This window comes from Leucopleurus acutus, assembly GCF_964270905.1.
Source record: "Leucopleurus acutus genome assembly, chromosome: 7".
Lineage (NCBI taxonomy): Eukaryota > Metazoa > Chordata > Mammalia > Artiodactyla > Delphinidae > Leucopleurus > Leucopleurus acutus.
This window is the reverse complement of record NC_139150.1, coordinates 13,193,970-13,208,158: the sequence shown is the minus strand read 5'-3', so window position 1 is coordinate 13,208,158 and position 14,189 is coordinate 13,193,970. Positions and strand designations below refer to the sequence as shown.

General features: G+C 45.7%; 1 protein-coding gene across 2 annotated transcripts in view; it reads right to left on the bottom strand.

Moving 5' to 3' along the window:
- The window catches only part of GGTA1 (glycoprotein alpha-galactosyltransferase 1 (inactive)), a 65,684-nt gene that overhangs the window by 8,622 nt on the left and 42,873 nt on the right, over positions 1 to 14,189 (bottom strand). For both annotated transcript variants that reach the window (XM_082842106.1, XM_082842107.1), the window contains 3 exons: positions 13,808 to 13,896; positions 5,363 to 5,428; positions 4,374 to 4,472 (listed from right to left, as the gene is read on the bottom strand). In XM_082842106.1, the coding sequence (XP_082698232.1) occupies positions 4,374 to 4,472; positions 5,363 to 5,428; positions 13,808 to 13,887 (245 nt within the window). In that variant the 5' untranslated portion in view covers positions 13,888 to 13,896. The remainder of the gene's footprint in view (positions 1 to 4,373; positions 4,473 to 5,362; positions 5,429 to 13,807; positions 13,897 to 14,189) is intronic.

The following is a 14,189-nucleotide window of genomic DNA, read 5'->3' as shown; positions in this document are numbered from 1 at the left end:
AACCCAGATAACCTGACTCTGTAGTCTGTGCTCTGAACCACTATATCTATTGCTTCTTATATTGCATATTTATTTGCTAGGCTGATGAAATGGGGTTAAAACACAGGTTTGTCAGTCATTTCCACTCAACTTACTACTTCAGCACTTTTTATCAGTGCAGAATGAGAAATGATGAGGTTTTTTTGTTTTGTTTTTAGAAGCTTATGTGATGCTTTTAGTCACATAAAACTCCCAGCTTTGTTGAATGACTGGATTTCAAACCAACGCACACACACACACACACACACACACACACACACACACGGCTTATCATTCTATAACCTATGTTTCTGAACATAAACCCTTCCATGCATTGTCACCTCATCCATTGCCTGTCAAGGATCTCTTAGCAGTTCTGTCCCAGCCCATCAGCTAAGCCATGCAGCCACGCGTGAGCTGAACATTTGGCAAGCCGGTAATATTATTTTTAAGAAAAGGAAGAGAAAAAGGAGGAAAGGACGGTATTCTTATTTAATACTTCTGGGTACAGGGGCTGTCCTTGACTTTCATTCTCTCATTGAATCCTCACAACTACCTTCTAGAGCGGGTGCTGTCCTCACCCGTTTCACAAATAAAGAAAGCAGGGGTAGGCAAGAAGAAGAAGGAACTACAGCTTTCGCCATCTAATCAACAGGAGGGGCCAGAGCAGGGCCCTCAGCCCCACCACGCACATCTGCTAAGTCTCTGCTCTGTGCCAGGCCCAGAGCTGAGCACGGAGATCAGAGGAATGAGACCTGTCCTACCCCTTTAGAGTCTCACAGTCCTGACAGGTGGCCTACCACATGCTCCTCCACTGCACGACCACTCAGTCTACACCTTCTAGAAAGACTGAGTCAGGACACCAGTGTCCAGTTTGTTTACTTGGCTGGGAAGAGTCCTTTGAGAAGGAAAAAAAGAAAAAAAAGCAGTAATATTAAGATTAACGTTTCATTAAAAATTAAAATGTTCTATTTCCCAGCTGTTAATTATTAAATTCCACAGGCAATTCCAACGTGTCAGCGACCCTGACTAGGAAGCCAGATGACAGGCTGAAAACGCAGGCCGTGGGGAGGAAGATGGGGTGGGAAGATGATCGAGATCAGCTTCCTGGATGAACCTCAGCTCAGACCCCACCCCACCCCACCCTGAAAAAAAAAAAAAAGACAAGTGACAGCAGGCAAACCACACGTGTGTAAGAGCAAAAGATGTCCAAGGTCACCAAGATGGGGCTCTAAAAGGAGGAAGAAGTACCAGGAAAGATGGGAAACTGCCCAAATGCCTTCCTTCCAAGCAGGGCACCCACTGTGTTACTTCAGCTTGTGGGGTTCCACCAGCAGAGGCTAAAGGTTTCCCACAAGATAAAAGGGCCTCCATAACCCAAACACACACCTAGCTAGGTAACTGGTAGCTTTTACATTCTGTGTACTTATTTATGGGTACATTGTGGTCCCCAAGGATGGGGAAGAGGAAGTGTTAAAGTTCTACGAATCATGCAGCAGTTCAAAACAGGTGTGGAATGCATACAACGTGTTATTTACTGGAATCCTTCCAGGCAGCAGCACGTAGACAAGAGCTGATGGTGACGTGAACAAGGGTGGTGGCTGTGGGAGGGCGAGAAGGAGATGATGTGGGAAAAATTTGGGGGGAAGAGTTACAGAACATGTAAATGAATTAGACTGTGGGATGGATGAAGGAAAGGCTGAAGGAAGAATCAGAGAGGTCTCCTGGACTCTGGCTTGAGATGGGGAATGAGACGAATGAGGGTGGGGCAGAATCAAGAACTCCATCTGGGTCACGTGAGACACACAGAGGTGTCAGGCAGGCAGTCAGACACAAGCAGGGGATCAGGGAAAACCTTTGGACTAAAGACATAAATGTGGGTGTCATTCCCCCATGGACGGTGTCTAATGCCATGGAAATGGGTGAGAGCACATTGGAAGATGGTATAAAGAAAAGAGATGAGGATACTGGACTCAACCTCCAGAAACTAATATTTGATGGCCGGGAAGAGGGAGAGGCCCCAATTAAGGAGACTGAGAAGGGAGATGGGAGAAGCAGGAGGAAAATTAAGAGGATGTGATGATACAGAGAGTAAGTGATATTGATGTAAAAATGCATACACAATATACTTAAGATGTTTCAGACAGTTTGCAGAAGAGGATACATTTCTATAAATATATTTGTTAATTCAATTGTTCATCGTTCATTCAGTTATGCAATAAATATACTTTAGTTCCTGAGAAGGCTTAGATTTGGTGTCACTACAAATCAATATTCTTTAAATATCTGCTCGCCGGTTGTTTGAGGAGAAACTGAGCCGTGCGTGCGGGAGAGTGGAGAGAGTGACAGCTGGTGGCTGTGAGCTGTTCCTCTTCTCTGACCCCAGTAATTCAGCCCCGGCCCCGCCTTCCAAGTCTCACTCCGCAAAGCACAAGTACCACAGTAAAAGTGTGCCGCCCTCCTTTGAAGGGAGCTTGGCGACCATCTCTAGCTGATCTAGCTGGCCCTTGGCGCGGGGCGCGGGGGCGGGGGTGTCTCACCCCCCACACACACACACACATCTAAGAAGCTTGTCAAAGCTACAGTGCCACCATATTCTTACATTTCCAGGAATGGTTTAGCATCTCATAGATGGCTACCCTATGTCATTGTCCAGCTCTTCAAATGACACATGGGAGGCCAAAATTCCCCATCCTTTCACACTGACATGGATCCCTTATCCCAAAACAATAAGACCACTTGCCAGAACATGTTCAGTCTTTCCAGAGCCCAAGCCCCCTCATGCTGGAATAGGTACTACTCTCCCCTGATCCTCCTACCTCTACAGCCACTCCTGCTCCTTTTCAGACTTTTCTTCCTCCACTGGCCCTGTAAAGGCTGATGTCAGACATCCACCTGGCCTGTAGATCCCATTGCCACCTGTACTCTGATGGCTCCTCTTCCTACATCTCTACTACGTCTCTTCTGCCACACTTATGGGCACTGCTATAGACTCACTATTGTGTCCCCCCCAAAATTCATGTGTTGAAACCTAATCCCATACGTGATGGTATTAGTGGGTGGGGCCTTAGGGAGGTGATTAGGTCATGAGGGTGGAACCCTCATGAATGGAATTAGTGCCCTTAGAAAAGAGACCCCAGAGAGTTCCCTCTTCCCTTCTACCATGTGAGAAAACAGTGAGAAGATGACCGTGTATACATTAGGAAGTGGGTCCTCATCAGACACCACATCTTCTGAGGCCTTGGTCTTGGACTTCCCAGCCTCCAGAACTGTACAAAATATACTTTTGTTGTTTATAAGCCATCCAGTCTATGGTATTTTGTTATAGCAGCCTGAATGACAAAGACAGGCACCCTGTGAATCTCTGTCCAGATACCCCACAAGTACCTGAATCCACACACATCCCCAGTTGAGCTCATCGTCCTTCACGCCCCCACCACCACTAACAGACCCTTTCCTGGTCAATGGCACCACCACCCACCAGTCTCTCAGGCCTCAGGGTCATCCCGGACAGCTCTTACCTCCTTACCCCCAAACCGCATCCTTCTAAGTCAGGTTGATCACACCTCCTTACTAATCATGGCAAACACTAGTTGCACACCTAGTACCCCTACAGGACTGTGAACTTCTTGAATATAACCATACTGACTGATTTCTACTGTCTCCTGTGCCTAACACAATGTCTAGTATAGAATTTTTGACCATGACTCATAGTGAGAAATACATCTTCTGTCACAAACACATATGCACATACACATATATACGGAAGCAAAAATTCCACTAAACAATACCTATCCTTACTTCATGTGATACCTTCTGATTTTCTATTTGATTTCAATTTTTTAAAAAGCTGTTTTTAACCCATTCAGCTAATTTCTGAACACATTAATGGGCAGTGACTGGCAGTTTGAAAAACACCAGCTAGCATATCATAGGTGTTTGATAAACATTCGTTGTATGTGAAAGAATGCGTGCATGGCCCTCTGAGATTCTGGATCGTCACCGCCATTTTACAGATGAGTTAACCGAATCACAGAATTTTCTTGCTCTGCCTCTAGATTCTGTGGCTTTCCACAACACCCCGTGGCCTATAAGAACATTTCCAGCCCCAGTATTTTGATTCATTTGCTGCCGCTGGCTAACTGCTGTCAGAATCACTGTAGTTGTTGCTCAAGCATTTAAGTCAAACTATCCAGCCTCTCAGCTTCTCATCTAATCTGTTTTCAAAGTCTAATAGATGCTAAGACCCTGTCTCCTCAGTCAGGAACGCTCTCCACGGCACTGTGGCCTATGCAGCCCCCCACCGCTGCTGAGCTATGGGTTTACTGAACTTGGGGCAATGCTTCTTTTCTTACTGTGGATTAAACCAGTCCAAGAGCTGAAGCTCCTCTTCGTCCTCCTTTCTTTGTTCCTTTGCTTTGTCTATATCTTCTTCTTCGTGGTAACTGTGGGTCCTACATACAAAGGGAAAACAAGCTGAGGAAGGCAGGGAGGTGAGTGAGGATCCTGCAAATACGGGTGCCAAGGGCTTCCCTGGTGGCGCAGTGGTTGAGAGTCTGCCTGCCGATGCAGGGGACGCGGGTTCGTGCCCCGGTCCGGGAAGATCCCACATGCCGTGGAGCGGCTGGGCCCGTGAGCCATGGCCACTGAGCCTGTGCGTCTGGAGCCTGTGCTCCGCAACGGGAGAGGCCACAACAGTGAGAGGCCCGCGTACCGCAAAAAACAAAACAAAACAAAAAAAAACGGGTGCCAAGGCAGAGAACATGTGCACCAAGTGAATGTCTGGAGAAAGGTTCATGATACTATACGTTTATTCATAAAGACGTACTTTTGATGCAAAGGTGCAGTACTCACCTTTCTTATTATCCTCCCAGGTCAGCACAGTTAGCAATTTAATGACCCAACAACCATCAGGTTATTTCAGGGGGAGGGAAACTTCATAAAACCGTCCTCATGAAAACGTTTTAGCGTATGACAGTCTTTCCTGCAATCCCAACTTTAGCCTGAATTTCACTCATCCTCAAGTTAAATAGGAAAAAACAAAAATATGAAAACCAAACTTAATGTCCCAGTCCCAACCATGAAATAGAGTCCTTGTGTGCTTCCAATAGGCCAGAAAGACAAGTGACTGAGTTTATGGCTGTGAAACCACTTTTTTTTTTTTAGTCTTTAATTTCTTTTTTAACATCTTTATTGGAGTGTAACTGCTTTACAATGGTGTGTTAGTTTCTGCTGTATGACAAAGTGAATCAGCTCTACATATATAAATATCTCCATATGAAACCATTTTATTTGGACTCTATAGCGTCGGGTGGATAAACAGACCATCGTCTGACTGCCTTACCCATTGTTAAACCAGCTTGGAAACCACCAGCCCTTCTGAATGCTGCTGTCACCAACTTCTGGGTTTCTAAGAAATGAAAAAGATGACAAACGTTTTTAGAAAATGAGGCAGTCTCAAACTGGGGGTTTTCCAAACTCTTTTCATGGCAGGTCACTTAAAAAAATTTTTTTTTAAATCACTAATTCATAAAATGAGCCAAAGCGACACCGCTCTAGCTGAATGAGAGATGGACCTGACACTCCCTGGATCTCCCCTCCCTTGGGCGTCCCCTGGCGCTCAGCTCATCCAGGGAGCCCTAGCAGGGAGAGAAGGAGAGAAGAATGACAAGATGTGGAGGTAACTAATACATAACTCTGGGTCCTGGATCTGCCACTTACTAGCTGTGTGACTGTGATCGGACATTTTCCCTCTCTGAAGCTTGATTTTCTCCTCTGAAAAGTTAGATGCTAATAATAACAACAACAATAATAAATCTACCATGAAGGTGGCTTTGAAGACTAAACAAAGTAGCATACGTAAAAGAGCTTTCTAAGTTGAAAATGACTGTAGCAAGTCGGCGTCTTTCAAGAAAACAGTGCACGTTTCCAAGAATGATCTCTTTTGCTAAACGAGGAGAATTTGAGTTGCTACAAAGGTCAGCAGTGACAGACTCAGGAAATCTGAGGGTCTCTAAACCAGAAAGAAGCTCAGCAATCTGTAATCAGAACCACTTTCACCACACACATGCTGAAGTGTCCACATTCACTGTGAGAGTCTCTCCAAGGTGGGCACCTTCCGGAGGCAGGAAAAGACGGGGAAGCCAGGGGATACAATGCCCTTCGGTTGGACAAATAAGGTGGTGAGGCATGAATGGGTATAAATAGTAAGAAACCTATTTTAAAGCCCATCTACTTTCAAGAAGTGCTTGAGATGGTCTATGATTAAGAAGGTATGGTTACTTTTTCTTTTTCCCACTTGCATAAAATGAATAAATTTTCCAAAATTCCAAAAAAAAAGAAGGTATGGTTACAATAAATAGGGAAACAATACAAGAATAAAGACAAAACTAAACAAACCAAACAAAAACAAAAGGAAACAGAAGAACATTTTAGTCACTCAGGTAGGTGTTTTCACATGACTTGGGTCATCTCAGCCACTCTGTGAGAATAAAAGTTTTACCTTTATTTTTATTTTATGGCCGAGATATTGGTTGAGTGGGTATGAGCAAATTGCCAAGATCCCATGGCATGTAAGCACAAAAGCCAGGATTTAACACCAGGGGAGAAATTATATCAGAAATGAAGGCCGAGGAAAGTACAAGTTAAGCACAACACTTTGCTCTGAGCTTCTTGGCAACCAAGACAAAGACAGAAAAATGAAGGCTTACAGACTCCTAACTGCCAATCCTCCTCCTCCTCCTCCTGCTCCTCCTCCTCCTCCTACACACACTGGTTCATTGGGAAACCCAAACTTTTTTCCTGATCCTTTGTCTCAACAAAATTTCTTGCAGGGGTCTTTATACAACATGTAGTGGGCTGCATAATGGACAATATCTACCCTGATTATTTTTATGAGTAAGGCAGGAATGTTCTCCAGATAACACTACTTAAAGAGACAGATAGTTGATGAGAAGCACGGACAAAACAAGAGTCACGGCTCTATAAAGGCAAGACTAGGGGGCTGGAGGAGTACAGGCCAGACCCCTGGGACCCCTCCCCTCCACCTGTGACCAGAGCTGCATCACCACCTGCCATGTTAAGAATGGACTGTAGGGGTGCCAGAGTGGACATGGGAGGCATCCCATAGATATCTAGAATTCAAAGCACTTACTTTGACTGGTTTATCCAGAACAAAGAGGCTTCTGGGCTAAAAGCAAATGAGAAATAAAAACATATCATGTTACTTTTAATTTGGAGAAAACCATTATCATTGAAGTCCTGGGCTGAGTTGAGAGCTTGGGTTTTGTCTACTCCCAGGTTTCCACCTTCCTTTGAGATAGAACCAATGATATCAAGGGACTTCAGTCACTTCTGGATTACTCAGAACAAGGGGTGGGAAGAAGGTCTCTGGAGAATCTCAAATCTCAGTTAAAAACAAAAAAAAGATGGCAGCTCTCCATTGTCCAGGGTGGCCTTGCTGAGGGAGAGGCTCCACAGACAGGTCCCCTCCGGCCACCTGCTCAGGAATCACCCAGGATTATCTTAAAACCAACGACTGCAGAGCCAGCATACCACCAGCTCAGAGCCTTCTACAGAGCAGCCTCAAAGGGCATTTCTTTAGCCAACGAAGGCAGTGAGACCATCTGAAGGCACCTACAAGACTGGACCAGCGACTGTATGACTCCTCTAGGGGACCACCTCCCTTCATTCAACAAATACTTGCTGACAGTGTGTTACATGCCAAGTGCTGGGGATATGGCATTGACTGAGACAGACACAGTCCCTATGCGTCCCTGTGATGCAGACAAGCTACTGGGGACAGCAGAAAAAAAAAAAAAGCATAAGTAACCAGGAGCACTTAACAGGAAGACCTGGAAGGCTTCCCAGAGGAGGGGATAATGTTTTAGCTGAGTTCTGAAGGATAAATAGGAGTCCAGGGGAAGAGGAACTGGGAAGAATGTCCCTAACAGAGACACAAATATGCAAAGGCCCTGAGAAAGGAAGGAGGCACTGAAATGTGCAAGGAAATAAACAGAGAAGTAGCCAGAGGTCCCCTCGCTGGGGCCTGCTGGGGATTTTGCCCTTGAAGAGTTTTAGGCAGGAGACGAATAGGGTCCTATCTGTAGGCCTTGTGAGAGTAGATATGGGTGACTAGTCATGAGGCTGGCAGTGGTCCAGGCCCAGGTCAAGGGAGCCAGGGAGATGGAGGGAGAGGAGTACACTGACTTGAGAGACATTTGGGGGGCAAAGGGACAGGACTTATAGTACTAGATTCCTCCATTGTTTTGTGCACGGAAGCTGTGCCCAGTGGCTAAACCTTACTTACTCACTTCTCCTCCCTGTGAATATAAAGGAGAGAGCTTGGTAGAAACAGTTCTGGACCTGGGCTCAGGTACCTGCCCTGGCTCAGCGCCTTTCTGGCCCCAGCTGCCCTCATCTCTGAAAAAAATAAATGACTAATATTTGTTTCACACTTTGCCTTCTGCCCCTGCTGGGAGTCCACATCTCCTGGTAGGAGTAAAATGCATGCCCTCTTTCCACCCATGTTTCCCCTCTGAGCTCAATACTTGTGGACCAAGCTCTAACGTCCCTTGTTTCTAAATCTGTTTATTGATCCGACAATATTCATAATAGCTAATACTTGGCCAGGGACTGTTCTAAGAGATTGACATGTATTAGCTCATTAAATCCTCACAACAATCAGTGAAGGAGGTTCTATTCTTCCTCAGAGGCACCTACACATTAAGTGGTTTTGTTCAAGGTCGTACTGCTAGGAGAAGAAACAGTATTTGAACCTGGGGAATCTGACTCCACGCCCTACAAGAGGAGGAAGGGAGAGGGGAGAGGAGGGGGCGGGCCCGCTGCAACTCAGCACTCAAACCCCCACCTGGCACTCAGGGCATCAATCTGCAGATTCAGATTTGCCACCTTGTCCCAACTTTTTAATCTGCCATCTTGCCCTTTGCACCCTCCTCTCCCAGAAGCCTTTGACATCTCAGGTCACAGCAACACCCACACTGCAGTGTATGGCATTTGACACATATTCATCCTTCAAGGCACAGCTCAAATGCCACCTCTTCTGTGCCTTCCTTGGTACGATCCTAGCACAGTGCCTGGCACACAGTAGGTGCTCAATAAATATCTGTAAATGAAGGCAAAAAAAATAGATCCCTCTCTAAGCCAAACATAATCTTTGCCTTCTTGAACTGCCCCTTTTCTCTCCCTCTGATGTCCTTCCTCCACTCGCATTGTTGGTTTTTTTTTTTTAATTTAACTTTATCTAGGCTTTTGGTTTGATTTTCTAAATTTAACTTAAAAAATATATTTATTTATTTATTTGTCGTTGTGTTGGGTCTTTGTTGCTGCGCACGGGCTTTCTCTAGTTGCGTCGAGAAGGGGCTACTCTTCGTCGCATTGCGTGGGCTTCTCATCGCGGTGGCTTTTCTTGCTGTGGAGCATGGGCTCTAGGCGCACGGGCTTCAGTAGTTGTTGCACGCGGGCTCAGTAGTTGTGGCTCACGGGCTCTGGAGCACAGGCTCAGTAGTTGTGGTGCACAGGCTTAGTTGCTCCATGGCATGTGGGATCTTCCCGGACCAGGGATCGAACCCATGTCCCCTGCATTTGCAGGTGGATTCTTAACCACTGTACCACCAGGGAAGTCCTGCATTTTTGGTGTATTGGTGTGTACGTCTGCTTGCTCCATCCAAAGCATAACCCCTTGAGGGTAGGAATTCTCCATGGCTCACACTGTATCCCTCACAGCACTCGGCATGAACAACCAGCTCAAGAAGGAGCCCCAGACGATGAATCAGATCTGAGTTCTAGTTAGAACTTGGACATAAATTCACTGTTAAGTCATTTCACCTATTTGGTCTCCATTTTGTCACTTGAAAAATGGGAACTCTCAGCTAAAGGAAGGGTTGTAATCGTGGGTCGAGAATGGGCTGCAATCAGACAGCCCCGGACCTAAATCTTCCTGAAAATGTGACTTTGAAATTCACCTTTAACATTGAGGAGACTCAGTGTTCCTCATCCGGAAATGCTGACTAATACTTACTTGCAGGCCTATTTTAAGAACTGGAGGGAATGCACAGTGCAGTTCCTGGCACCTGCAAATGCTCAATAACTAGTAGCTGCTATCATCAAAATCACCCTCACTATCATTACTTTATTATAACTTTTAAGGTTTCTTCCATCTCTAAAATTCTAAGAATTTTTTCTTATCCAGCCTCAAAGCAAACATTCTTTCAGGATGCTCTACTGACAACAGTTCTCTTTCCTAATCAGTTGATGTGTCCGATTGAGTTATTTTACAACCCTTCTTAGCTACAGTGCTGCCCACCTGTCTAAGGTTAGTGCCCTCAGCTCACCTCAGATCATCACATGGTCAATTCACAGGGTGGCAAAGAATCTGCTGCCTTTTAAACCTCTTGCAGACATTCAAACAGATTCCTCACACTGAAGAATTCTGTGGCAGCAGTCTGGGTGCCAGACTATGGCCCTGAAGAGCGGCCAGAACCTGCTCCAGTTACTGTGCAGAGAAGAGTGTGCCCAGCACTGAGAAATAACCCTCTTTATGGGAGGCTAGTGCCAAGATGCACATTTGGGCCTTTGGCTCCCATAATTTAATTTTGTGAAGTACCCAAAATATGGAAGTATGACTCTGGCTGCAATTCAAAACACCAAGGTCATCCAACCAAGCGTTCAGAGCTTGAAGGTTACCTACACAAGCAACTCAATTCAGGGGAGGAACCCGAAGGGCGCTTGCTCTTCTGTTGGAATCTTCCAACTGCTAGAGCTCTTCCTTCTATTATTTGCCAAAATCCCCTGTCCTATTCTGCCCTCTGAGCAGACGATGAGGATGGCGGTAATGACGGTGATGATAATGGTGAGAGCAGCTAGCATTTACTGAGTGTGTTGCCCTAAGTGCTTTATACACAGTAACTTATTGAATCCACCAACCCTATGAGGCAGGTACTACTGTTATGCCCATTTAGAAGAAAAAATAATCCAGGTTTACTAAAGCTTTTACAGGTATACAAACTGGTCTGCTCCACAAATACACTCACTAAGACAGGGAGAACAGCCCCCCTATTCATCAGTCATTTCTTTATTTTTTTTAACTTATTATTTTATATTGGGGTATAGTTGATTAACAATGTTGTGATAGTTTCAGGTGTACAGCACAGTGATTCAGTTATACATATACGTGTATCTATTCTTTTACAAATTCGTTTTCCATTTAGGTTGTTACATAATATTGAGCAGAGTTCCCTGTGCTATACAGTAGGTCCTTGTTGGTTATCCTTTTTTTTTCTATTTTTGCGGTACGCGGGCCTCTCACCGCTGTGGCCCCTCCCGCTGCGGAGCACAGGCTCCGGACGCACAGGCTCAGCAGCCATGGCTCACGGGCCCAGCCGCTCCGCGGCATGTGGGATCCTCCCAGACCGGGGCACGAACCCGTGTCCCCTGCATCGGCAGACGGACTTTCAACCACCGCGCCACCAGGGAAGCCCTGGTTATCCATTTTAAATACAGCAGTGTGTACACGTCAATCCCAAACTCCCTAACTATCCCTCCCCCCACCCTTCCCCCCACCCCGGTAACCATAAGTTTGTTCTCCCATTTTTAAAGATAGGGAAACTGAGGAACAGTGTGGCTGAATAACTTGCCCAAAGTCACAGAGGAGGTAAGTGGTGGCACAGGACCAGCCCCAGGCAGCCTAGCTCCAGACCTCAGCGAGGATATTTCCTCAGCCCTCAAGTATCTAAGGAAGCCCCAGGAACTCCCTGCATCTAACACTGAGTCATCTTTTCTTTGGACTAAGTACCCACAGTTTCAATTCAAAAGACCTGGTTTATAGACCATTTCAATAGGGTCACTCTCTAGCTTGTCTTGTTTTTCTTAAAATGAGTTGTTCAGAATGAAACAGGATAACACTCCAGAAGCGGTGAGATCTATGCAGCACCCCAGGGAATAATAGCTCTGGAGTTCAGAGAATCCTCCTTCTACTGATGTACCTGAAAGTGCAGTTCCTTTATAAGTGGCCAAGATTGTCCTGCTGGCTCATCAAATCTTAGAATTTAATAATTGAAAGAGACATTCTAATGTTCATCCAGGCCATCATCTTGAACTTGGGAGGCTTCTAAGACACTTCACCATGAAAATATCAGTGGTGGGCTTCCCTGGTGGCACGGCACAGTAGTTGAGAGTCCGCCTGCCGATGCAGGGAACACGGGTTCATGCCCCGGTCCAGGAAGATCCCACATGCCGTGGAGCGGCTGGGCCCGTGGGCCATGGCCGCTGAGCCTGCGCGTCCGGAGCCTGTGCTCCGCAACGGGAGAGGCCACAACAGTGAGAGGCCTGCGTACCACAAAAAAAACAACAACAAAAAAAAAAAAAAAACAATGGTGACGAGACAGCTCTCCTGGCCCAGAATTGGAAGGTGGCCTTTTTTTTTTTTTTTTTTAATTTATTTTATTTTTGGCTGTGTTGGGTCTTCGTTTCTGTGCGAGGGCTTTCTCTAGTTGTGGCGAGCGAGGGCCACTCTTCATTGCGGTGCGTGGGCCTCTCACTGTCACGGCCTCTCTTGTCTCAGAGCACAAGCTCCAGACGCACAGGCTCAGGAGTTGTGGCTCACGCGCTTAGTTGTTCCGCGGCATGTGGGATATTCCTAGACCAGGGCCCGAACCCGTGTCCCTGCACTGGCAGGCAGATTCTCAACCACTGTGCCACCAGGGAAGCCCTAAGGTGGCCTTTTTGAAAGAAAGGCTGAGCTGTACCAATGCCTCTTAAGTCAAAACCATCATGCATTTTTGTAGCCACTTGCGGAGACTCCTTTCTGTCAGAGGCCTCTGCAGCTGGAATCTCCGAGGCATTGGTAGTTTCCAAAAACACAGAAGCAGCTCAAATATTTGGGGTGAATCCACTGATGAACTTGAAAACTCAGAAATATTTAATTCATCTTGCTTTCCAGGGTTAAAAGAAAGACAAAATACCCCAAAGTTTTGCCAGGCACAAATGAATCACCAGCAATTCAGAGTGTATTTTGCACCAAAGTCAACAACCTTGAGTTGTTCCTTTAAACTTAGCAAATATTTTAGGACTGCAAAAATCAGGGTGGATTTCTCATGGAATTCCTGTCTGAAATTTCTTAAGGTAATTTCCATATCTGGTCATATAAATAATTTAATATGACATTTTGGTCTTAATATGACTCTTACTGTTTCTGGCTCTAGCCTACCCAGAACCGCAAAGGTATAAAAATCAAGACATTAGGAACATGGCGGAAGGAAGATAATTAATTACTTAGAAGGTGCATGAAGATCTAATGATTTTGGGCTTCCCTGGTGGCGCAGCGGTTAGGAATCCGCCTGCCAATGCAGGGGACATGGGTTCAAGCCCTGGTCGGGGAAGATCCCACATACTGCATAGCAACTAAGCTCACGTGCCACAACTGCTGAAGCCCGTGCGCCTAGAGCCCATGCTCCTCAACAAGAGAAGCCACCGCAATGAGAAGCCCACGCACCACAACGAAGAGTAGCCCCTGCTCGCCGCAACTAGAGAAAGCCTGTGCACAGCAACGAAGACCCAACGCAGCCAAAAATAAAATAAATAAATCTTTTAAAAAAGAAAAAAAGATCTAATGATTTTAAAGACAGTCTAGGGCTCAGGGATACAGGAAGGATGGAATCCCTTCTTTATGGTGTCAGTTAATCCTAATTTTAATTCAACCTGCTGACCTGGCTGATACCTGGAGATTAGAGGAGACTTTCATTAACATCACTTTATCGTGTTTCATAATTACCTGTTGATATATTCCCAAAACACAACAATTACAGTTGAGACAACCAGCATTGACAGAATCACTTTTCCTTTGACATTCATTATTTTCTCCTGGGAAAAGAAAAGAAGAGGGGGAAAAACAGATTAAATGTTGAGAATGGGATATGGTTTTTAAGAAATGCTTCTACCCATATCCTTTCTAAAATGAAAAGTTGATGAATATTTAACGAGAGCTAAGGAGCATGTTCTACCTTAAACTGCATAGGCCTGTGATGGCAAATTAGCCAGTTCAATGAATTGACGGGGCTGCTTGGGTTGGGAAGGACGCTAAGGCCACTTCGAGGCTCAGAGGGAAAGTACCCTGACTGATCACAAGGTTCACCATGGACGTGGGAGAGTGGGGG